Source organism: Trifolium pratense, linkage group LG3 (genome assembly GCF_020283565.1).
Source record: "Trifolium pratense cultivar HEN17-A07 linkage group LG3, ARS_RC_1.1, whole genome shotgun sequence".
NCBI classification, from domain to species: Eukaryota; Viridiplantae; Streptophyta; class Magnoliopsida; order Fabales; family Fabaceae; genus Trifolium; species Trifolium pratense.
In genome coordinates this window covers 14,139,447-14,164,429 of record NC_060061.1, presented here as the reverse complement: position 1 = coordinate 14,164,429, position 24,983 = coordinate 14,139,447, and the positions used below count along the sequence as shown (strand labels likewise).

General features: G+C 30.9%; 4 protein-coding genes across 9 annotated transcripts; 3 read left to right on the top strand and 1 right to left on the bottom strand.

The window, feature by feature from the left end:
• The first annotated feature begins 273 nt into the window (after positions 1-273).
• Positions 274-3,400, top strand: LOC123916446 (WAT1-related protein At1g25270-like). Of its 3 annotated transcripts, none has more exons than XM_045967910.1 (7): positions 274-556; positions 1,242-1,304; positions 1,397-1,513; positions 1,917-2,178; positions 2,312-2,470; positions 2,554-2,705; positions 3,018-3,400. In XM_045967910.1, the coding sequence occupies exons 1-7, from the start codon at positions 363-365 to the stop codon at positions 3,280-3,282; spliced, it is 1,212 nt and encodes a 403-aa protein (XP_045823866.1). In that variant the 5' UTR covers positions 274-362; the 3' UTR covers positions 3,283-3,400. The 3 variants fall into 3 exon arrangements, with proteins under 3 accessions (XP_045823866.1, XP_045823867.1, XP_045823868.1); XM_045967911.1 differs by having other exon boundaries at positions 277-556; positions 3,032-3,083; XM_045967912.1 differs by lacking the exon at positions 274-556 and adding an exon at positions 1,072-1,141.
• A 6,580-nt stretch (positions 3,401-9,980) lies between these two features.
• Positions 9,981-12,799, top strand: LOC123918443 (WAT1-related protein At1g68170-like). Of its 2 annotated transcripts, XM_045970500.1 has the most exons (7): positions 9,982-10,311; positions 10,773-10,835; positions 10,923-11,039; positions 11,290-11,539; positions 11,669-11,827; positions 12,074-12,225; positions 12,465-12,799. In XM_045970500.1, the coding sequence occupies exons 1-7, from the start codon at positions 10,112-10,114 to the stop codon at positions 12,679-12,681; spliced, it is 1,158 nt and encodes a 385-aa protein (XP_045826456.1). In that variant the 5' UTR covers positions 9,982-10,111; the 3' UTR covers positions 12,682-12,799. The 2 variants fall into 2 exon arrangements, with proteins under 2 accessions (XP_045826457.1, XP_045826456.1); XM_045970501.1 differs by lacking the exons at positions 10,773-10,835; positions 10,923-11,039 and having other exon boundaries at positions 9,981-10,311.
• Positions 12,800-13,133: 334 nt separating this feature from the next.
• Positions 13,134-15,469, bottom strand: LOC123918444 (flavonoid 3',5'-methyltransferase-like). The gene is made up of 5 exons (XM_045970503.1): positions 15,364-15,469; positions 15,169-15,254; positions 14,586-14,730; positions 14,190-14,318; positions 13,134-13,615 (listed from the first exon to the last, which is right to left on the bottom strand). Exons 1-5 carry the CDS (start codon positions 15,400-15,402, stop codon positions 13,325-13,327), a joined length of 690 nt encoding a protein of 229 aa, XP_045826459.1. The 5' UTR covers positions 15,403-15,469; the 3' UTR covers positions 13,134-13,324.
• A 6,435-nt stretch (positions 15,470-21,904) lies between these two features.
• On the top strand, positions 21,905-24,173 carry LOC123916659 (protein ROH1-like). Of its 3 annotated transcripts, none has more exons than XM_045968179.1 (2): positions 21,905-22,187; positions 22,665-24,173. In XM_045968179.1, the coding sequence occupies exon 2, from the start codon at positions 22,768-22,770 to the stop codon at positions 23,950-23,952; it is 1,185 nt and encodes a 394-aa protein (XP_045824135.1). In that variant the 5' UTR covers positions 21,905-22,187; positions 22,665-22,767; the 3' UTR covers positions 23,953-24,173. The 3 variants fall into 3 exon arrangements, with proteins under 3 accessions (XP_045824135.1, XP_045824134.1, XP_045824133.1); XM_045968178.1 differs by having other exon boundaries at positions 21,981-22,187; positions 22,670-24,173; XM_045968177.1 differs by having other exon boundaries at positions 21,992-22,187; positions 22,632-24,173.
• Positions 24,174-24,983: the final 810 nt, after the last annotated feature.

Genomic DNA, 24,983 nt, shown 5'->3' with positions numbered 1-24,983 from the left:
ATATTTTTGAGTCTAAAGTAAACACAACATTAAATTGTGATATTTTATTTTTAACGCCAACATTGTGTAATTTTTAAGATTTTTTTCCTTTTTTGAAAGGCTTATTTTTAAGGTTATCCACTTTTTAATCTTGTATTTTTTGTTTTTTACTCATATTATTAACTAAAAATGTTAAATTATATCAATTAACTGCGATTTGACCACTGAACTATAAACCAATTTTTTATTGGTTCAAATCATCGGTTCGGTTTTATATATATATATATAATATATACTCCAATGTTGTGCTATACACTTTCCACTCCTTCATATTCTCTTTATTTTCTTGTGTCTCAAAATCCAATATCATCACAATCTTGAAGATGAAGGGGATATACAATTCTTTGGAAGGACTAAAACCAATCGTACTAATGGTGTTTGTGCAGATTGCATATGCTGCTGTGAATATCATATACAAGCTCGTCATAAATGATGGAATGAGCATGAGGGTGGCTACCGCTTATCGTCTCACTTTAGCGTCGGCTTTCACCATTCCTCTTGCTCTTATCTTTGATAGGTCCATTTTTGTTTCATCACTTCTTATTGCTTGGTGCTTTATGCCACTTTGGCTAGATAATAAGAATTATTTTGTTCATTCATGATTCCTTTTTTCGGTTTAATATGCTTCTTATAATTTTTTTAGACAATTTGTGTGTATTTTTATATAAAAAAAATCCATGCATTTAGGACTAGAGGGAACTTATTTATCTATTTTGAGGGAATTTTTTATTTTTTTGAAACATTGAGGGAAATTAAACTAGCTAGTATTTATTAATATTTTGTAAGATGTTATAAATATTTTATTATTATGAAATGAAACGATCCATATTATATATGATGAAGGCTGAAGAAATATGAATTATGGCCTTTGGGATGAAAATTTAGCTCATATTGAGAAAAGAGAGTTGAAATGACAAAAATAAAAATACCATTATATTAATTCTCTGCATAAAAAATGTCACTTTCTTGTGCTATACATTTAAACAAAAATAATTAGCTGTTAAGTTAGTATTTTTCTTTTTTGTTCGTGTTTGAACTCAAAATCTTCAATTTCTTTAATCTTTATTTCAATTAGTTGCGCTACTCACCACATCCTTATACTGTATTATTCAAAAATTAATTGCAATAACGGTGTTAAAAAAAATTTAAAAACATTATTAGCTTCTTAAAAATAATGACTGTTTTTTTTTTAATTAATGAAGGAAGAAGAGACAAAAAATTACTTGGAAGGTTCTTTTTCTGGCATTTTTATGTGGATTGTTTGGGTACGCTATCTGAATCCATATAATATTTTCAAACACCTTAGTATATTGGTATGAGACAATAAATGAAAGATACTAATGTGGTCATTTTACAGGGGAAGTTTATTTCTAAATCTTTATAGTGTTGGCTTAGCTTTGACTTCAGCAACTTTTATGTTGTGCATATCCAACCTTGTTCCTGGAATAACCTTCATCATGGCCATATCCTCCAGGTATACCTCACTTTATATACCTACACCCCCTCTTTACATTAATTTAGTAGTATTTAAGTTATTGTGTACCAATTATAAAATAAAAAAAATAAAAGACTTAAATGCAGTTTTGACCCCTCAAGTTTAACAATTGTGCGATTTTGTCTCTCAAGTTTCAATTGTGCAATTTTAACCCTTAAGTTTTACAATTGTTCGATTTTAGCCACTCAAATTTCAATTGCTCGATTTTGACCTTCTAAGTTTACTCCATTTTGTATTTACTAACCACCCGTTGACTTTTTTTAACTAAAAATTTCTTATGTGTTATTAAAATTTAAAACCATGCAAACTTCATAGTTTACTTGTTTTTTTTTTTTTTTTTAAAACTATTGCCTGAATATGATATACTTTTGATTTTTCATAGATTGGAAAAGCTAAATTGGGGAGTAGTAGAGGGAAAAGTCAAGGTAATAGGAACACTTATTGGCATTGTTGGGGCAATGGTGGTGATATTTTACAAAGGAGTGGAAATTAATATTTGGTCTTCCAATATCAATCTTATGCATCAACATCATAACCAAAATGGGCTTCTTGAACCAAAACATAAGGATTTTAGTAATAAAATATTGGGTGTTCCATGTGCTATAGCAAGCATTTGCTCTTTTTCTTTGTGGTTAATCGTTCAGGTAAGCTTAATTAGTTGTATGCTCAATTCGGTCTTAAATATAAACAAAAAAAATTATATCGCTTTAGAGCATATTAATTATTTTTTATATGAAATTTTTTATGTGAATATGATGTTTAAGATTTACGGCATAGGCTAAGTTGAATGAAGAATATCCATGCCATCATTCATGCTCAGCATTGATGTGCACAATGGGAGCAATTCAGGCCATTGTTGTTGCTCTTTGTATCGATAGGGATTGGACTGAATGGAAGCTCGGTTACGATATTCGTCTTTTTACCGTGGCTTTTTCGGTATGCTCGTAGAAATTTATTGAAGCAAAAAATGCATGAAATGTTGAATTGAAGTTGTTAAATGTAAATGAATGTTAATGCAGGGAATTGTACCCTCCGGATTAGTGATTATTGCTATTGCTTGGTGCATAAAGATGAGAGGTCCTTTATTTGCAGCTGTTTTCAATCCTCTTCAGCTTTTACTTGTAGCTATCTTTGCTTATTTATTGGTGGATGAGAAGTTATATTTAGGAAGGTATATTATAAATCTTACATGTACCCTAAACATATATTATTCACATTTTCAACATATGAGTTTAATTTCTATGTGCGGTCAGTGTAAAATTATTTTACTCATACATCCAATAATGTGTTGACACATAATTTAATGAATATAACATGTCATGTAACATGTTACGTGTTTATAAACACAATACATGATGTGTCAATATATTATTGGATGCATGTATAAAATAATTTTATACTTGAGAATGTATATAAATTAAATTCTTTATTCATATGCATATTGCATCATTTTACTTGATATAGTTTGATTGTAAATATATAGTGTTCTTGGAGCAGTGTTGATCGTGTGTGGCCTATATGCGGTGCTTTGGAGTAAAAGCAAAGAAATGGAAAAAAAGACACAATTATTATCATTAGAAACTAACATTGAGCTTGAAGCAGAGGAACTTGTTGTGCCCAATCCTGAAAAGTGTATCCAAAGCAACAAGACTGAAAACAATATTATTGAGATTAATGTTCCAAATGTTAAAATTGAGTCTTTGGATTCATGTTATGATAATAGTACACACCACCAAGTTGGTTTGTAACATGTTTCTAATTTCGTTCTCAATATACAAATTTATCTAATTGTAATGTTGATCATGACATGCATTTTATTATTGTTAGTAGTAATGATAACGATCCCTCTGCGATTAATTCAACTCATATGCATCCTAATGTTATATTAATCATATGAAAGTATTTATTTATCGTGCTTTGGCTAGATAGGGATGAAAATGATATGAAAAAGACCAATTTGAAACTTAAAAATTAAAGGCTAAATTGTAATTTAATTTGACCCTCTAACTTTATCTCCTTTTACAAAAAAATTGATTTTGATCAAATCAACGCATACTGATAGAAGATTAATAGTAAATTAAATAATTATTAGATAGTAGTTTATTCATAATTTAGATATTAATAGTATTTATATTATTAGTTTGACTTTATTTGAATTATTAGTAATTGGGCCTTTAGGCCCATCTAAGGTTTTATCCATTTAGAAGTAGTATAAATGTAGTGTGTTGAACACAAAGCAAATCAATCAATGAAATGAATCAATTTATATTTTATTTTATTTATCTTTATTTATTGTTTTTCTTAGGTTTAGTTTAGTGTAGCTTGATAGAGCTTCAACTCTCTATCACATACACGTCATTGACTCACATACCACGTCAATAAGTCAATGTACACATGAACATTGACTCACATGATGTGCTGACGTGTCATGTGAGATAGAGAGGAAGGAGCGAGATGTAGAGAATTTGGGAAGGAGATGATCCAATTATCATGCAATCATCTCCTTCCCAAATTCTCTACATCTCTCTCTTTCCTCTCTCTCCCCCTCTCTCTCTCTCTCTCTTGATTATAGCTTATTATTTTTTAGGCTTAATTAGTCTTTTGGTCCCTTAAAGATATTTTAGGTTTCACAATGGTCCCTTAAAGAAAAAAAGGTTCGGATTGGTCCCTTAAAGACACATTTGTTTCTCAATTGGTCCTTTTCGTCAATTTTTTACAAAAAAACGTTAGTTTAGTTGACTGAATTGTGGATGTCATTAAGTGTAAGTGGTTCACCAAAAACCTTATTAATTTTTAAAATTTTAACCATTTGAATTTTTTGTTATATTTGAAGTTAAAATTTAACGGAAATGACCAATATGACAAACATATATGTCTTTAAGGGACCAATATGTGCCTTTTTTTCTTTAAGGGACCAATCCAGACCTTTTTTTCTTTAAGGGACCATTGTGAAACCTAAAATATCTTTAAGGGACCAATTAACTAATTAAGCCTATTTTTTATTGATGAAAGAGATTGAAATTAAGAGAGAGATAGAGAGGAAACAGATATATTTAGAGAATTTGGGAAGGAGAGATCCAAATCCCTAAAGTTATGGGTCAAAAGTACTATTATGAAAGTTTGAGGGTCAAAATCGCTAGTGTATGAAAGTTAGGAGGCAAAATGTATAATTTAGACAAAATTAAAAGGATCAATATATTACAAATGTTAAATTTGAAGGACTCATGAATGTATATCTAACCTTAAATTTAAAAATGTTGTTTCTTAATTTCGATACTTTCCTAATCAAATAACTCGTTTGTGTCAAAAACTCAAAATAAAATATAACATTTTGAGGTTTTCAACGATTTAAAATAAAGATTAAAAGTAAATAGTGCAAGTAAAAGTTGGTTTTAGATTCGGTTAACAAATACTCCTTGAGTAGGGTTGGAGTAGTAGCTAAGAGCACTGTAACTTAGTTATAAGAACAGATTGCACGTTAGAATGCTATAATATCTTGAGTAGGGTTGGAAATGAGTCGAACTGAGTCAAAATCGTCTGAGCTCGATTCGATAGGAATTGGTTTAGCTTGAAATTCGACTCAAGTTCGACACGAACTCTTTTTTTAGTTCGAGTTTGGCTCGTTTAAAGTTCACGAACAGTTCGGTTCGGCTCGTTAGATTCAATTCGTTAAGTCAATCACATGATTTTAAAGTCAATTTTTTTGTCAAAATTTCAAAATTTGATCTTTAACCTTTTAAACTATTTTTTAAAAAAGAAAAAATAAATATTAAATTAAAATAAAAGTTATCCCAAGTATATAATGGATAAACGACACGCATATAAAATTTAAACTGACATAAACCAATACAAGTAACAAAGTTACAAAACAAAATTCTACAATTAAAAAGATTTGATAAAAAAAAGAGTGGGTAAAAGTTTATTGACGTGTACAATTATTATAGAGATATTGAGTGGGTAATTTTTCTCCGAGGCAATATATTGAGTGTTGTGGTCTCATCCTGGGTCGACTAAGAGTCAAAAGATTTCAAATATTTTATTTTGTTATAATTATAATATAACAATTAAATTTTAAATATTGTTTTAGTTGAATTGTGCGCTAAAGTTAAAGACAACAAAAATTCTCCTAGACACAAGTTTAATTATTGGCCTTATTAATATTTAATTTTTATTTACTAGCATATTTTCCCAGCGTTGCACGAGTTAAATTTATAAAAAATTATTATTTGTTATATTTGATAATAATTTAGAAATTACAAAAAAAAAAAAAATCATATGCACGATAGACGAAATTGTGGATAAAATCCAACATAGACACGACACAAATATAGATGAAGATAAATTAAACTTATATAATAAATACTTGTAAACAGTTGCGGCATTGAACACGGGTCGAAATGAATAACTTATGTACATATTAGATGAACATAAATTTATTTTAATGGTATCGTAAATAGTTAGAGGATATTATATATTTTTGTTTTTCTAGTAGCAACGTACTCCGTAAGTTTGCACGATCATATTTTATTATTAGGAGGGCTCATTTGGCCTAGCTTATTTTTGAGCTTATGCAAACAGCTTATGCAATTTTTATGTATTATTATAAGTTTGTCAAGCTAGTTTATGATAAAATAGTTTATAAAAACACAATTTTGACTAGTGTGAGCTTATAAAATAGCATAAAATTAAACCTAATTTATATTGCATAAGCTGTTTGTATAAGCTCAAAAATAAGCTAGGCCAAACGGGTCCTGAATGTATGAAAAAAATACGAAAGGAAAGAAAAATATGGAAATAAAATAAGAGATTAAAGAAATAACAATTCATGTAGTATTAGATGAAATAACAAATCGCGTACGGTGGCAGAGATGTTTGCTTTAGGGTGGGGGGCGGATGGGGAGGCGTGAGAGTGGAGGAGGTGTTTGTGGGTGTGGGAGGAGGAGATGTTGAGGGAGTGTCAGTCTGTACTTCTTAACATTTCCTTGCAGCTATGTTGCACGGGTACTCCGTTTTAGATAGAGTACCGGTACCAGGTACGTAAAATTCATACGATATAAACTTTCAATCCAACAGTGAATTTCGTAAAATTCATATTCGGTAGATCACTTGTCCACGGTGGACCACTTGTGAAGGTGGTCCACCGTAGCATTAGCTTTATATTAAAGATAAAAAATTTAATTGGAGAAATACGAAATGATAACTTTCAAAATTAGCTTATCATATATAGGCTTTGGCTAAAATGAAAGAGTAAGACGAGTGGTGCACAGTGCACCAGTTGTCAATAACTCTATAACGAATATGAATTTTATAAAATTTACCGTTGGATAAAAACTTTATATCGTATAGATCATCCATGTAAATTTAAAAAAAAAAATTGAAAATCATTTGATATGTTATTGAGACTCATCAAAATTAACGGTTTATGAATTTTATTACATACCGTTAATTTTGATAGGTCTCAATAACACATCAAATGATTTTCAATTTTTTTAAAAATTTATATGGATGATCTATACGATATAAACTTTCTATCCATCGGTGGATTTTATAAAATTCGTATTCGTTATCGGGTTATTGATAGGTGCACCGTGCTGTGCACCACTTGATGAACTTGTGCATAATAGAAGCAGCCTATCATATAATATTATTTCATCAAACACTAAATTGATCAATGATATATATATATATATATATATATATATATATATATATATATATGGGGTTTTCTAACTTAGACCCTAGTTAGGTCTAAGTTAGCAAGGTGCACCTTTTCAATTGGACCAAAATACCCATTCTTTTAATTTTTGAAAGAATAGAGCAACAGGGACATTTCTGTAATTTTACATAAAAAAAAAATAACAACACGCGCCCCACCTTCTTAAACAATTAATAGACGTGGATCCAGTGTCGCGCGCGTACGGAAGGACCATGGTTACAGATCGTTGATTTCCATCAGACAGCCAAGATGTGATCTCATTAAGACTGTCTGATCAATCAGACAGCCCAGATCATCCTGATCTATCAGATCATCCTGTCTGCGCCACACTAGATTATAAGCTGGAGAGAGAAAATTTTGCTTTTGAAAAAGTCAGCCACGTGTCAGCATATGAATGGGTCTGCGTGATTTTTTTCATTTTATACTTTAAACTCGATTATTTCGTCGTAAATTAATTTTTTATTTTTTATTTTTTATACCAAAATTCATAATTTTTTTTTCTCTACAAAAAGAGACTTGGTTCGTTTGATTTGGACACCGAAAAAAAAACGCAATTTTTCACTACTTTAAACTCGATTATTTTGTCGTAAATTAATTTTTTATTTTTTATTTTTTATACCAAAATTCATAATTTTTTTTCCCCTACAAATAGAGACTTGGTTCGTTTGATTTGGACACCGAAATCCTTCTGAAACCATTTATATGGTAGAATGGTTTCAGAGAGTTGTAATCTGAAACCATTTTGCTGGTAGAATGGTTTCAGTAAGTTGATTATTAGTTATTTGCTTCTGAAACCATTTAGCTTGTAGAATGGTTGCACATAGTTGTATTCTGAAACCATTTTACTGGTACAATGATTTCAGTGAGTAATTTATTGATTGTGTTTGCTTCTGAAACCATTTATCTGGTAGAATGGTTTCAGAGAGTTGTAATCTGAAACCATTTTGCTGGTAGAATGGTTTCAGTAAGTTGATTATTAGTTATTTGCTTCTGAAACCATTTAGCTTGTAGAATGATTGCACATAGTTGTATTCTGAAACCATTTATCTGGTACAATGGTTTCAGAGAGTTGTAATCTGAAACCATTTTGCTGGTAGAATGGTTTCAGTAAGTTGATTATTAGTTATTTGCTTCTGAAACCATTTAGCTTGTAGAATGGTTGCACATAGTTGTATTCTGAAACCATTTTACTGGTAGAATGGTTTCATTGAGTAATTTATTAATTGTGTTTGCTTCTGAAACCATTTATCTGGTACAATGGTTTCAGAGAGTTGTAATATGAAACCATTTTGCTGGTAGAATGGTTTCAGTAAGTTGATTATTAGTTATTTGCTTCTGAAACCATTTAGCTTGTAGAATGGTTGCACATAGTTGTATTCTGAAACCATTTTACTGGTAGAATGGTTTCAGTGAGTAATTTATTAATTGTGTTTGCTTCTGAAACCATTTATCTGGTAGAATGGTTTCAGAGAGTTGTAATCTGAAACCATTTTGCTGGTAAAATGGTTTCAGTAAGTTGATTATTAGTTATTTGCTTCTGAAACCATTTAGCTTGTAGAATGGTTTCAGAGATTTGTACTCCGAAACCATTTTTCTGGTAGAATGGTTTCAGTGAGTTGATGTAAGGTAGTGAAAAATGAGATTAAGGTAGTGAAAAATTGGGTTTTTTTTTCTGTGTCCAAATCAAACGAACCAAGTCTCTATTTGTAGAGAAAAAAAAATTATGAATTTTGGTATAAAAAATAAAAAATAAAAAATTAATTTACGACGAAATAATCGAGTTTAAAGTAGTGAAAAATTGCGTTTTTTTTTCGGTGTCCAAATCAAACGAACCAAGTCTCTATTTGTAGAGAAAAAAAAATTATGAATTTTGGTATAAAAAATAAAAAATAAAAAATTAATTTACGACGAAATAATCGAGTTTATAGTATAAAATGGAAAAAAATCACGCAGACCCATTCATATGCTGACACGTGGCTGCCTTTTTCAAAAGGCTTTCTCTCTCCTCCCATCCTTCACACCACGCGCTCTTGTCGGCGCGTGTGATGCACGCGCGCTGATTTTGTCCACTAATAGCGTGACACGTGTCCTGGGGGGAAAAAGAAGTGGGGGGCGCGTGTAAAATTGCAGAAAATTACAGAAATGCCCCTGTTGCTCTATTCTTTCAAAAATTAAAAAAATAGGTATTTTTGTCCAACTCAAAAGGTGCACCTTGCTAACTTAGACCCAACTGGGTCTAAGTTAGCAGCCCCCTATATATATATATATATATATATATATATATATATATATATATATATATATATATATATATATATATATATATATATATATATATAAATGAGCCTAAGAATTTTTGCTTGATATATGTTAGCAACTTAGAATTCCCCTTAGCATACCTCTTTAAGCTAACAAATAGGCAATGGGCGACAAATAGGTGATCGAAATTGTTACTTTATGTTTTTCCTTTTATTTTATCCGATGCAATGGGCGAGTAACTTTGTAGGTAGAGGTTAAGATATTGAAAATTGAAATATAAAAAAAATATAAAAATAAATAAATATAAAAATAAAAAACACAATTAATAACGTTATAACTTTAGCACAAACTTGAAATCAAATTGTCTCTTTGTCAATGTTAAAATTCATGTCTTATTGATACAACAAAGGGTCGACCCAAAACTATCAATTTCACAATAAAATATTTATTGAATAGTTAATAGGTGTGACAAAAATTTCATGAATCCGTTATTCAACCTTTTGTTCCAATAACATAAACCAAAGTATATAGAAAATATGGTTGTGTTAGAATAGAACATTTGCACTTGAAAAACTATAATTTAATTTTAGTTATAGGGAAATATGGTTAAATTATTGAGTGTTGAAACCATAGAGAATGCAAAGCCTATTGTATTGATGATAGTGGTCCAATCTATATATGCAGTGGTGAATATTATGTTAAAGATGGTAACAAATGATGGATCAAGCTTAAGTGTTCTTATTGCTTACAGATTTGTCTTTTCTACTGCCTTCACTGTGCCACTTGCTCTCTTCTTTGAAAGGTATATATGTCTCTTGGTAAATATCGCATATGTTTAATATCACGGTGAATATATATTAGAATTACACACTGTAAATTTATAGATGCTACAGAGTATTGTAGTTTTTTAAAAATTAGAGTAGGTCACTGTGATTCTGACATGCATATTAAATATACACTAAATATTCTAAGACACGTGTTAAGAAATTAAAAGATGAAAATATTTTCTTAAAAATAGTGTACTTAATTTTTAAAGGTCTGTTTAGGAGGTACATAGATTTTAGAATGGAGAGGAAGGTTTGTTTAATATTTTTTCTAAATTATGCTAGGACTATTAAATGTGAATGAAATGTTATTTAAACCATTAGATTTGATTTAGTGACGAGGGATTTGGGTAGTAGGCTAGAGGTTTGTTTAATATTTTTTCTAAATTATGAAGACTAATTATATATATGTGCAATTTTTATTGGCATGTTTCACCAGGAGAAGTGTGCAAAACCTAACAGGAAAGGTGCTATTCCAAGCTTTTCTTTGTGGGTTATTTGGGTAAAATTTCTATTAATTAAACTAAGTAGTTTATTTAAGACTAATTTAAGCAAGAATTAAGTGTGATGAAATGACCAAAAATTTCAGGGGATCCTTGCAACAAAACCTCTATGTTAAATCTTTGGCCCTGGTATCAGCAACATATACTATAACCATGTTGAACCTCATCCCTGCCATTACCTATGTCATGGCCGTTTCACTTAGGTAATAAAGACCCTTAACCTTATACTTTGTCTCTGATCCTGTATATAAGAAAAAAGTCCGATCAACAAAAATTGATTTATTTGATTTAAAATTTGGACAAGATGCATCAACTTTTGAAAGGGGAAATAAAATCATTTCTTTCACTTTTTAATTTTAACAGAAACTTTTAAACCATTTATGAAAAATCGATTTAAAACGTAACATTTTAAAACTGTTATTTTTGCAACTGATTTAAAAATGTGTTTTGAAGAATGGAGAAGCCAAATCTTGGAACACCAGCTGGGAAAGCAAAGTTGATAGGAACTTTAAGTGGAATTGGTGGTGCCATGATCCTCACTTTATACAAAGGCAAAAGATTATTTAACTTTTCAATGCACATTGACTTATTGCAACAATATGTGACATCAACACCACATAAGTCCCCTTCTGGTTCTCATGTTTGGGGTATCATGCTAGCTTTGGGCACTTCTCTTAGTTTCTCATTATGGTATATAACTCAGGTACAATTGCTTCAACAATTTCTTTCAATCTTTCATAAATTTTAGTACCAAAAAAATGTGTTAATTACCATTTCATAATCATTGTTAGAAATTTACAATTTATAATGTTATGAATGTGGTTAAGGACAGTCGAAGATGGCTGTAAATTTTCCGTGGCACTATTCAACCGCGGCTTTAACCTCTTTAATGGGTGCAATTCAATCCTTTGTATTTGCTCTTTGTACGGAGAGAGATCGCAGACAATGGAAGATCGATTGGAATTTGAGGCTTTTAACGGCAGCTTCTGGGGTACATTCTTAATTTCGGTGCTTATCAAATGTCTTTGCAACTTTTTACCATTTCAACTGCATTTACAAGATGATAACTACTTTTCTTTTCTTTTTTTGAACGGCTAAATTTTATTAATATCGCAACTGAGCACAAGACTAGCACAGTGCACAAAACAAACACATAAGATAACTACTTTTCTAATCGCAACATAAACCAAGTTATGTGGTATTCAATTGATTTTTTTTCCCTGATCTTATTTTGTAGGGTATATTGGCATCTGGGGTGTGCTTTGTCCTATTAGCTTGGTGTGTCCGCATGAAAGGACCCTTGTATGTGTCTGCTTTTAATCCTTTATTGCTTGTGCTTGTGGCCTTCATTGCATCATTGGTACTGGATGAGTACATTACAGTTGGAAGGTAAATTAAGCAACTAGATTTCATAAACAGATTCGTCGTAGTAAATGTGTGACGCAAGTTACTGATATCAACAATCTGATCATCATTTAAAATTAATTTTGTGAAGGATCTGAGCCGCTCAATCCTAAATCAACGATTAAGATTGGTTACTGCGTGACATTATTACCGCAAAGAATCTAAATCCCTGCAATAATGATCTTATATCTTATGGTTTGTGTATTCATTCATATTTTGTGCAGTCTAACAGGAGCTACATTGATTGTGTGTGGATTGTACATGTTATTATGGGGCAAAAGCAAAGAAGCAAGACAAGTGGATAATAACAATAATAATAATAATATGAATGAAATGGTGTCTGTAAAAGACACTGATAAATGTGATTCAATTCACATTGCCAACTCATCTTTAACTTGCATCCAAAAGGATCATGACAAGAATACTTTAGGAGAAGTTTAACAATTGAATATTTGAGGGTACCATTACATTCATTATATATGATTAAATTAAATTATATACATGTATACTTTCTTCACATTTGATATTTTTGAATAATAATGGTGTATACTTTTCCATACTTTTTTTTACTACTTCAGTCTATCCGGCTTTTTTTTTTACCATGATATTGGTACGAAGTTTTCATCACCAATAACGATGATCAATCTCCTTCGGGGAACCTGTTGGGCACACAAAATAGGTTCTCCCCTCCCAACCAAATTTTCTCCGTACGCATGAGTCAGAAATCGTATCCATGACCACATGCTTAAGGAACCAAGACCCTTACCACTTGAATTAATTCATTGTTTCTCCGTCCCTCACATGCACAGCACCAAAATACTTCACATATTTTTTTGGTACAAAAATACATCACACATGTATAATATACTTTCACTACTTGGTTATAATTCAAGTAAAACATAATTAATAATAGATGAATCATAGATGTGTTGAATTAAACAGTTCATAATTTTTATGCTTTTATCATATACTGACTTTAGCATCTGTTTATTTGAACAATCTTTAACATCATTGTTCAGTACAAAAGAGAACATTTGACATTGCTATTGTTATTTTCTTTCTTCCCTTGATACATAGAGATTATTTAGAGAAGTCGACAGAGAGTTACTCCATCCCCGATAGAAAGGATTGTCGATTCAATGCGAGTATCATTTGCTATATAGTTGTTGAATTCAATTGCAATGTTTCTTTTTCTTCTTATCATATCTTCCATTTCATCATCCTCAGACATGGCAACAGAACCAGACCACAATGTATTGTCATAAGCAATTATTCCACCCTTCTTCACCAATTTCAATAACAGCTCATGATACTTTATGAAGTTTTCTTTGTCAGCATCCACAAATGCATAATCAAATGATTCTTCATGTTTTCCCTACAATACAATTCATCATGGAATTTTTGTTTTTCTTTGATTCATTCATGTATATAAAGGATATTAAGTAGGGCGGGGCGGGGTTGAGACAATATGGAGTGATAAGGTGGTTTCGAGAACAAGACGAGTCTTCTTATTGGATTCGGTAATGAACATGTCATAAGTTGTTTTTGAAACATGTCATAAGTTGTTTTCACATGTTCTGTTAAATGTTAAATAGGTTAAATCGTAGCTTATAGCATGAGAACTTATCATGATAAATGTTTATGTATAAGATACTTCTATAACAAAATATAAAATTAGATTAAATTAAATTGTTTTGTATAATTTATACGTTGTTTTCATAAGCTATTTTGAAGAGTTTATGAAAATATGTTGAAAACATGTCATAAATTGTTTTTTCACATGTTCTATTAAGCATCTCACAAATGTTTATACCAGTGGTTAAGTTCAAATAAGTCAATCTAAACAAGCTCATAATCTTAATTAGAATAGACAGTTACTCAAATGTGTAAAGGTTGGAGACAAATAACAAATTCAAGTCAATAGAAAACAAGAAAATAAGAACACTTACATCAAGAAGACTATTGATAGCTGATAAGGCATCACTTTGGATAAAGTCAATTTTGTGGTCAACTTCTGCCTTCTGAATGAAAGGCAATCCTGTCTCATAGGCTTCTCTATCCATATCAATCGCTATTATCTAAAAAAGTAGGGAAATTCATTAATTACATTTTATTAATTAAATTTGTTTAACTTTTTTTATAATGAAAATTTAGGGTTAGGGGATGGTGCCTCGGTCAAAGACAGGAAGACCTTAAGGCTCTTAGAACACTTACAAGAGCACTAGCAAGGCTCGAATCCAGGACCTCCTGGATCCAAGACATATCTTTTTACCACTAAACTCTTGGGATTTAGCTATATGATAATTTATAATAATCAAATGTAAGAGTTAGTTATATGATAATACCTTGCCATTAGGAGGAAGAGCAAGAGCTGTAGTAAGAAGAGAATAACCAGTGAAGACTCCAATTTCTAATGTTTTCTTTGCATTCATGATTTTCAAAAGCATAGATATGAATTGTGCTTCATCCAAAGGCACATTCATTACACTCCTGCAAGTGCCATCCCCAACACACATTAAACATTAATTCACAAAATGCATAATGTAGGTATCATACTATAGTGAATAAATATTAAAATGAATGTGAGATCCAATTAGTTTACCCTTAGACATTGCATATGTAAGATCCAATTTTTTTGTATGAATCAGGTATGCTCTACACACAACTACAGAGACTAATATCACAATCCGGTAGGACCGCAAATAATAGCAAAGTTCTCCCTCAAGAGAATTTAACATTCTTATGAACTCGGGATCTTTGGTTAAGTTGGAAGAGATCCCTTACCATCTCATCCAAGTATTGGGTCTATGTAAGATCCAATTAATTTAATATAACTATATAACTATAAAAATAAATAAAATTTGCCTTCAATATATAGCTTGAATTGTACTGAATTATATATTTTTTTAAGGCATGCATGTAACTTACATTTTTCCGTATTTCTGGATTGTTGTCTCTCTAAGTAGCTTCAATTGTTCATGTTCTTTTGGATATGAACTTGTTTCAAATATGTACTGATTAAAAAACACGAAGGACAAAAATGAATTAATATCAACATCAAATGTTGTAAGAAAACATGAATTAATTATTAATTTGGGTTTAGTGGAATTACTTAAATATTACCTGAAGAAGTGATGGAGTTTTGAGGATGTTTTTGGCCATGGTTGATGAAGGTCAGAGCAAACAGCAGCAATTTGATCTGTTGACAGCAACTAACGAATTTCTCAATCCCCTGTCATTATACATAATTAAAAAATAATTAGGAAAGAAATATTTTTCCCAATGTGGGCTTGTGAAATTAGCCCATGGGCCTTGTCAATGTTAGAAGGCGCTACTTGCCCCACTTGCACTTATATTTGTTGAGAGCTACTTTTACTTTTACCACAAATGGTTTTTTAAAAATCATATCCTTCCGAGTAAAAATGAATTGGTTCAAGTGGTAAGAAATTTGATGTGCTTAAATAAGTGGTTAAGGTTTAGTCACTCTTACGTATTGAGAAAATTTGATTTTAAACTGCAATAGAAACTTTTCACCTATAACATGACAAATCAAATTACTCTTCCTAGCCAGGGGCGGACCTGTGTGAGGCTTGGTGTGGCTATAGCCACACCAGCCCAGCCTAAATATTTTTTTATAAATAATAATAAAAATTTTATAAATAATTTTAAATTATTCTGTATACATATTTGTACAAATATTAATATAAATATTAGTTTAGAGTTTATTACTAATGACCGTAAGTCTCTCGATACATATTAGTTTAAATATTAGTGCAAATTAGTTTATAGTATTCAACTATTTGGTTATACAAAGTGTATTATTTTAAGTTATATAAGTTAATTGTATAATAATCAACTTTAATGATTGTGACATATAAATATGAAATGACATAAAACAATAGGTTTAATTTTTTCAAGTAAGAAGATATGGGTAAAATTGAAATAAAAATTAATAAGTTATAAGTTAATTGAATTAGTTTATCAAAATAAACTATAAGCTAATAAAATTTTGGGTTCTATATATTTTGGTCCAAGATAGAATCTTGTGATGTATCAAACAATAGTAATATGTATGATTTCACATATATTCAATAAGTTATAGTCTTTTCTTTTTTTCCGAATAGAAATTTTGTAGTTTTCTGGATATAGTTTGTTAGTTTGTTAATTTTTTTATTTTTTTGAAATAGAAATTTTCTGAATTGTTGGTGTTTTTTTTAGATACACGTGTATTAATAATAATTTTATATGTTGTTCGTTGTTTAACTGAATTATTAAGATAACGATAAATTTTTTTCCAGTAATGCCTAAAAAATTTAGCCACACCGGTAATCCATGTCCGGGTCCGCCCATGTTCCTAGCATGAGAAATCTTTTTTTTTTCCGGTCCTAATGAATAAATTTTAAATTTGATGAAGTATCTTCCAGATATATGGAGCAGTGTTTTAAAAACCGAACCGGACCGGCCGGTCGAACCGGTTGAACCGGGAACCGGAGGGTCAGCGGTCTGGTTCAGTAGTTGGATCGGACATGTTATTGAACCGGCCAGAACCGGATAAAACCGCAAAAACCGCAAAAACCGGCGAACCGGCGGTTTTAAAAAACCGCCGATTTAAATGCTTGTGTGTTTTTTTTTTTCTTTTTCATTGATTCAAAAAGAGAGATCGCGATAAAAAAAGATGGAGATTTAGAGAAAATTTTGAAATAAAAAAGTTTGAAAAAGAATGTAAACCAGATCTCAGAGAATTTTGAGAAAGAAAGTATGTAAACTAGATCTCTGAACTTCTAAGAATTACACATATAATCTTGTACTTTTGCATCTTGAACCACCTGGAATTTTGTTTTTGCACCCGATCTAAGAGAATCAGAGAAGAAAGGGTATGAGTGAAAAGAAATAGAGATGATGCAATTATAAACATAGGTAGTTGCAGAGATGATAAGGTAAAATAATAGACACAACATGGAGGAGCAGAGCATAGCAGAGGAAATAAAGGGAAAAGAAGTGATTGACGGCTATGAAATAAAGGGAGTATTCTTTAGGGTTTTCTATGACTCATGGGCTTTCCATTATACATGGCCTAACTCCAATGTGGCCCAATTTCAATTGTGTTTATAATTATATTACTCATGTACTATTTCAATTTTTCAATTTTTTTTTATGTGTTATGATTTTTTTTAAAGATTAAGCTATTCGGTTTAATAACTATATAGTTTTATCATAGAGACCGGTTCATTCCACCGATTTAATCCGGTTTAATTCGGTTTATCATGCGGTTCGACCAGTGACCCGGTGGTTCGACCAATGAACCAGTGAACCAGTACCATCATCGGTTCGATGTCCGGTTCGGTTTTTAAAACACTGATATGGAGGGTCTCACCAAATTGTTCAAACAAAGTATAAACGAAAAAGAAACTTAAAAAACTCATTTAACAAAATCCATGTTTGTATAGCTTACATATCACATTCTCAAAACCCCAAATTTATTATCAAATATGGATCAAAACCAGAAACAATTGAAGAGACACTATATAGAAAACATATACTTTTTTTTATTGTTAATGCTTGAATTCCAAAATACATTGTGAACTCCTATTTATAGGAGAAGAGCAACTACAAGGATTATATGCATGAAGATAAATGTCAAAAGAAATACATACAACATGACAAATGTTAAATGAATTACATGCAACAAGACAAGTTTGATACATGCAACAAGTCAAGTGTATCATGCAAGATGTTATTGATGGATCTACAATGGATGGGCAAATGTGAGGTGAGTTAAGTCTCACATTGCTTAGAAAAATGGAGGTTTGACACTTTATAAGTGAGAGGACACATAAACTTAATGCCTTAAAATTTTGAGTAAAAATATGATATTCAACTCACTTGTATCGTTGTTCTGAGCCCGATATGAATGATCCCTCAATTACTCCATCATGAATCAACATAATGCAATATAACTTTTATATATTATAGTTCCACCATTCTTCAAAAATAAAAATTAGTCTCCCTTTTTATGGGAATCGAAGATTTAACGAAAAAATGTTGTTATAATATTTAATGGATCATGTTAAACAGTGTCTTCAAGACAATGTTTAAGAAAACAAAAATTTCAATAAAAAAAATATTTTTAATATTTCAAGACATTATGTTACCATTTTTATTTTCTCAACCGTTACTCCGGACACTTATTTAACATTTCATATATTTTATTTAACATTTAATTTAACATATTTTTCAGCCCCTTTATAAATTTCTGGATCCATCCTGTTTCCAAGTGCCTGATGGACCAGTCTGCTTAGTATGATGATGCAAAATGTGGAGAGAAAAAGTTCCAACTTTCAAGTCATTTTCTCTCAACCTGACTTGACCTCAATTTTATTTTGGCTCAACATAGATTGACGCACGATGCACTTGGCAAAACCACTAGTTTTAAACAATATTTAGTAATTAATTGTAAATTATTATTTTTGTAAAAAAATCATGTCATATGTCATACTCATACATAATTACAAGTTACTAGTAATAAGGTAAGTTTTGTAAAAATAAATAAATAATATCAATCGTTAGTTGGTTCAGTTGTGATTGACGCTAAATTTGGTAGAGAAGATCACGGTTCGATCCCACAACTACGATTGGAGGAGAGCTGAAATCACTTGAAGTCAGAACTGACTCCTGAATCAGATTAAACTGATAGTAAAAGTAAAAATAAATAATAAATAAATGATAAACATGAGCCTGTGGACCAACCTATTGGCCTCTTAATACCATAAATGATTGGTACACAATGTATATAGTATTGTCAACCTCAATATATCAATTTGATTCATATCTTTAAAATAATGTGACGATAAAAAATAGGCTTTGGGTTGAAATTAATAATCTATGGAGCAACCTTATTTGGCTGATATAATAAATAGATGACTAAGATGGACTAACAAATTATAGACTATGATTTTAATTTGACTCAACCTCGACCCACAAATATTTTAATGTGTCACGAGCCAATAGAAAATGATGGATTGAATTAAGATGAACAACTGTATGTAAGTAATAGTCTCTCATGCCTTTGTCGGGACATGATAATCCCTCTAACCTTCCCATCAATCCTTGTCAATTCATGTGAGCACAAAAAGATATTAACGTTTCTTTAAAAAAGTTAACAACTTAAAAAAAAAATTAGATATTTAATGTAGAAGGATAGTATTATCTAAACAAAAAAAAATTAAAAAAATGTCATATGTTTTAGAAATTGAGTACGTAATTTTCAATAAGATATTACTATATTAAAAAGATATTACTATATTAAAAAAAGTGAGTACGGTTTGGTGATTTGAGGGAGGAACATAAGAATTCAAATGATAAAGAAATTGTGAGTTTAACTTTTCGGCCAAGTCTATGGTGAAAGACTTCATTAAGTCTTTCACCGTGCACAAGTTACGAATACTACTATAACGAATATGAATTTTATAAAACTCACTGTTGGATTAAAATTTTATATCGTATAGATCATCCATAAATTTTTTAAAAAAAATGAAAATCATTTGACGGGTCCCGTTAATCTTGACGGGTCTCAATAACATATCAAATGATTTTCAAAAAAATTAAAAAAATTATGGATGATCTATACGATATAAACTTTCAATTCAACGGTGGACTATGTAAAATTCGTATTCATTATAAAAATATCGAAGGCTTATGCACCATAAAAGACTCATGTTAGACAAGGCCTAACTTTTCCCTCTTATTAAAAATAACAACTAGTTGTCTCATGAGATTTACTCGGTTGGCAGAGACATGACATTATCTATGCAGGGGGTTATGGTTCGAATTTCTGTCATCCCACTTATGTGTGAAATTTTTAGCCACTAGACTACTTGACCAAGATTGAACCTATGGAGCACACAAGGTAGGTTCTTCCCTTCCAATCAAATTTTTTTCAGATGCATGACTCGTGAATCGAACCCCTGACCACATGCTTAAAGTAGGCCAAAATCTCAACAACTTTGATCAATTCATTGTTGGTCCCTAAATATATAATCATTCTCAAATACATAAATCTATATATATAAATCCTAGATAGTTGTGAAATTGCTTATCTAAACCCTAATCTACAAACCAATGAAAACCTTTCATTTTGCCACATCATCCACTTACATCTATTTAATGTGGGGTACTAATTATAATAATAATAATAATAATAATTATTATTATTATTATTATTATTATTATTATTATTGTTTTGGGTTATTATTCATTTTAAATTTTTTTTGTTCATTTTATTATTTTGTGTATTTTATTGTTTTTTTTTCAAAAAAGTTAATGTTTTTGCTAATAATCTTTTGCCTAATCTTTGTAAATATAAGGAGTTGGCCGATTGTCAGGACCACTTTCTAATGTTTAATAAAAAAAATAAAAAATAAATAAAATTTACTAATGGTTGTTATGCCCTGTATGATTTTTATCATATTCAATATTTGAGTATGAGTTAGGTTGGTTTATCTTTGCTCTAATAAATTTCAAATTAATATAAATGTCAAATTCGATAATACAGTAGTTTTTTTGTAAGAGATAATGATGTAGTTTATCCAACTCAGAATCCTCCAATGAGATTTATAATATAAATAAAAATTTATGTTTCAACATCGATTGTTTTTCATTGTCAATTATATGTTGTCATTTCCATAGTTATTTTGAAGAATGAGTTAAAAATATTGCTAATCAATGTTAATGAAGAAGATACCAAAGTAACTTCAAATGTGATGTATAAATAAGTTTTTTAAATGTATAAACGTCTATATATATAATTCTTAGATAGTTGTGCAACCACTAATCACCCTAATCCACGTCAGCCACTTATATCCAATTAAACCACTCAATAATGTCACATCACTTCTACTTACATCATTGTCATCTCTATACACTTTTTCATATGCCTACATTTATATACCTATAACTTTTCATTATACACCCACTCAACTAATAATAATAGTTTTTACTAAATTATACGCACTAATTAATCTTTTATACTATATATTGAATTATAGTGTCCAATTAAGAATCAAATGCACAGTGTATGAGTATGACCACAAACCGTTTTCATAGCGACATGACAATTTATGAATTACCAACTTATTTTGATAGATGCAATAGGATCCATTGTAATCTTTTCGAAATGTATAAACACATCTTTAATATGTACCTTATATTTACATAACTTTTTTAATTATTATTATTATTTTGTTGTTGTTGATGTTATTATTATAATTTTCATAATACTTATTGTTTCAATTTATACGAATGATTTTTCAACATTATAATATAAAATACCGCATAACACCCGTGCATCGCACGGGTGTGGGACTAGTATATGACAAAAGTATTTTAGGAAAATTAATCTGATCTCTTTTATTTATACATTTTTTTTAATAGGTAAAAATTGATCAATCATGTCAATTATTTTGAAATAAAGAGAGTAAAACTTAATACGTAACTAGTGCATAAAAATTAAATTTTAATTAAATGAATAATATTACTATAAAAACAAAAACATTAAAAGACCATAAATTAAAAGTCCCACTTAGTCAAAATAAAAAATGAAAAGTTGCAAATATTTTAAACCCAAAATGATAGTATTTATTCTTACTTATCATCAAGACAGCAAAACATAATTTTTAAAACTTTTTCAACCAAAATAAACAATTCTCTTAATTCTAGTCAGAAGAAAAAAATACATATATAGCAAATATTCCTTCATTCCACAATATTTTATTATTCTTTAAAAAAAAATGTTGTCTTGTCAGTACTCTCTGCAGTAACATTCCGATTACGCTTCCCTTCATCTGCCGTTAACCAAACCCCTCTCCTTCCTTGCTTTGTTCCTTTCCTAGGGTTTTCAGATTCCTTGCTTCACCTTTGCTTTTCAGCTTCTACTCTTTTTCACCTCAAAGGTACTCTTTTTATAGCTTTTATCACATTCATGTTCTTGCACTATTTTTTATTTGTTTTGATTTTCAATCCATGATATTCTCATGAATATGATTTTTAAGTGGTTTTTGATGATTATTCGAACTTATTGGTATCTGGGTGTTTGAAAAGTTTGAGTTTTTTCATTTTGTGTTTGAGTTAAAGGTTTGATTTTTATTGGGGTTTTGTTTGGTTTTGATGTTTTTTTTTTAGTTTGGAGGTTATGGTGGGAGTCTTATGATTGAAATTTGAGATTTTTTTGATTTGGGCTTTTGGGGTTTGATTTTTGTATTGGAATTTGCTTGATCTGTTTGTTCTGAATTCTGATTGATGTTTTGATAGTGTTTGTATAAGGGTTTGAATTGGATAATTGATAATATCGGATGTTTTAAGTGTGTGTTGAATTAATTGGATTCAGTTACTTATAGGAAATAAAACTGATAGAGGTGACATTAATGCAGAGCAGTTTTTGATGGGTTTCATGTGATCTTTTGTGGTTCTGGTCAAGTGTTGTGAGGATCTTTTGGGGGAAGAGGGGTTTGTGGAGGTTGTGAGTCTGTCACAATGCCTTCTACGGAAAATCAGAGTCCTTCTTCTTCGTCATTTTCATCCTTTGGTCGATCGTTATTTGGTATGAGGCAGGAACAGGTTCATTCGATAGAAGCAAGTCATGAATCAGATTCATGTAATTTAGAGTTTGGATCATTCCAAAAGCGTGTTACAGATCGTTTTCATGAACTTTCTGGGGTTAGTGATGATGAATTGCTCTCGATTGATTGGATGCAGAAGCTCCTCACTGAGTTTATCTGCTGTCATGAGGAATTCAGAGTCATTCTGTTGAATAATAAAGACCAGTTATCGAAACCTCCCTTGGATCGGGTGACATCTGAATTCATTGAGAGGTCGGTCAAGGCACTTGACATTTGTAATGCGAGTCGAGATGGGATTGAGAATATTCGTATGTGGCAAAAGCATCTGGAAATTGTGAGTTGTGCTTTAGGTTCAAATAAGAGACCATTGACTGAAGGGCAGTTTAGGAGGGCGAGAAAGGCGCTGATGGATTTAGCATTGACAATGATGATTGATGAGAAAGAATCAGGATCTGTTTTTTCTCAACGTCATAGATCTTTTGGGCGGCATAACTCGAGCAAGGATGGACATTCTTCGTCAGGGCATTCAAGATCACATTCATGGAGTGTCTCTCGGTCCTGGTCTGCAGCCAAGCAACTACAGTCCATTGCAAGTAACCTGGTTCCACCCCGTGCGAACGAGATTGCTGCAAATAGCAGGCTTTCAGTTTCTGTTTATACAATGAATTGTATTCTCTTGTTTGTCTTGTGGATCCTTGTTGCAGCTATTCCATGTCAGGATAGGGGTTTAAACATTCATTTTTCAGTCCCCAAGCAATTTACCTGGAGTGCTCCAGTTACTTCGCTTCACGAACGGATCCTGGAGGAGTCAAAGAAGCGAGAGCGCCGGAACTCATGTGGCTTGCTGAAGGAGATATATCAAATTGAGATAACCACCCGCCACTTGACGGACCTGGTAGATTCTGCTCAGTTTCCGTTGTCTGATGAACATAAAATGGAAGTTGAACAGGATTTGAAGGAGCTGAAACTTGTTTCCGAAGCTTTTAGAGATGGGCTGGATCCGTTGGAGCGCCAAGTGAGGGACGTATTCCGAAAGATAATGGTTTCCCGAACTGAAGGGCTTGATTCCCTTGGCGCGTCAAACTATACAGGGCAATGAAAGATGGTGGGTTGTTGCTGAGCTATCTGAGGTAAAAAATTGCGGAACATGTACATTTTAAATATTATTAGTAGTTTATTCGAGAGGAGGAAGAATATGATAGGCGAGCTTTCACAGATAAATCATTTAGCTCAAATGTAATGCTTGGTATTAGTCTCAATACTTTATGTAAAAAAATTGGTCAGGTTACTTATGAAATATTTTGTGGTTTATTTGCTTAACTATATCTACAGCAATGTTTTCTTTCACTTCACTTGTATGGTTTATTCATTCGGTGTCTTCCAAGTTTATCTTTTGTGGTGATCAAAGCAAAGAGGGGGTGTGATTCAAAAAATAACTAGTATAACCGACTCGTGCAATGCACGGGTAATATTCAATGAAAAATATGAATTATTAAAAGTTTTATATTCGATTGTACAATATTAGATTATGTATAATTATAAAAAAATATATTAGTATATATGATGTTCCCGTGAGTTTAACTTAATTGGTAGGGACATCGCACTTTAAATTTATGTGAAGGGGGCGAGGTTTGAATGCTGAACATTACATTTTTTTTTTTGAAGCCTGAACATTACATTTATTCACCTTTAATGCAAAAATAAAATAACTACTCCCACCGTTCCAAAATTTAAATTCCTGCTCCGGTAATTATTTTATTTTTGCATGTCTCCACATGTCTCACATAAAAAACTTTGTATTAATATCATGGTAACAAAAAAATAAAATGTGTATTAGAGTTCAAAAATGGTGGAGATTGATCTCCGCTCCAGATTAAACTAATTGATGTGTCAGAACTGATCCCCGAATCAGATTAAACTGGTGGTGAAAAGAAAAAAAGAAAAAAAAGTGGACAGCTCAATTTCTAAAGTAATTGATTTCTTTTATAGGACGATTAATAATATTGATGCCAATGCATGTGTCGAAAAAAAAATATTGATGTCAATGTCATTGTGTGATGTCTCTTGTATAGAAGAAAAATATATATTGGACAAAATGTACTAAGATATTAAGTAATGCATTTGTTGTAT

What these genes read in the sequence shown, in the direction of transcription:
- LOC123916446 (XM_045967910.1), top strand. Translation starts at nt 363, where the DNA reads ATGAAGGGGATATACAATTCTTTGGAAGGACTAAAACCAATCGTACTA. An exon ending in TTTTTATGTGGATTGTTTGG is followed by an intron (nt 1,305 to 1,396) that starts GTACGCTATCTG and finishes GTCATTTTACAG; the next exon opens with GGGAAGTTTATTTCTAAATC. An exon ending in ATCATGGCCATATCCTCCAG is followed by an intron (nt 1,514 to 1,916) that starts GTATACCTCACT and finishes GATTTTTCATAG; the next exon opens with ATTGGAAAAGCTAAATTGGG.
- LOC123918443 (XM_045970500.1), top strand. Translation starts at nt 10,112, where the DNA reads ATGGTTAAATTATTGAGTGTTGAAACCATAGAGAATGCAAAGCCTATT. An exon ending in GTCATGGCCGTTTCACTTAG is followed by an intron (nt 11,040 to 11,289) that starts GTAATAAAGACC and finishes TGTGTTTTGAAG; the next exon opens with AATGGAGAAGCCAAATCTTG. An exon ending in TTTTAACGGCAGCTTCTGGG is followed by an intron (nt 11,828 to 12,073) that starts GTACATTCTTAA and finishes CTTATTTTGTAG; the next exon opens with GGTATATTGGCATCTGGGGT.
- LOC123918444 (XM_045970503.1), bottom strand. Translation starts at nt 15,402, where the DNA reads ATGGCCAAAAACATCCTCAAAACTCCATCACTTCTTCAG. An exon ending in AAACTCCATCACTTCTTCAG is followed by an intron (nt 15,255 to 15,363) that starts GTAATATTTAAG and finishes TTTTTTAATCAG; the next exon opens with TACATATTTGAAACAAGTTC. An exon ending in CTCTTCCTCCTAATGGCAAG is followed by an intron (nt 14,319 to 14,585) that starts GTATTATCATAT and finishes CTACTTTTTTAG; the next exon opens with ATAATAGCGATTGATATGGA.
- LOC123916659 (XM_045968179.1), top strand. Translation starts at nt 22,768, where the DNA reads ATGCCTTCTACGGAAAATCAGAGTCCTTCTTCTTCGTCATTTTCATCC.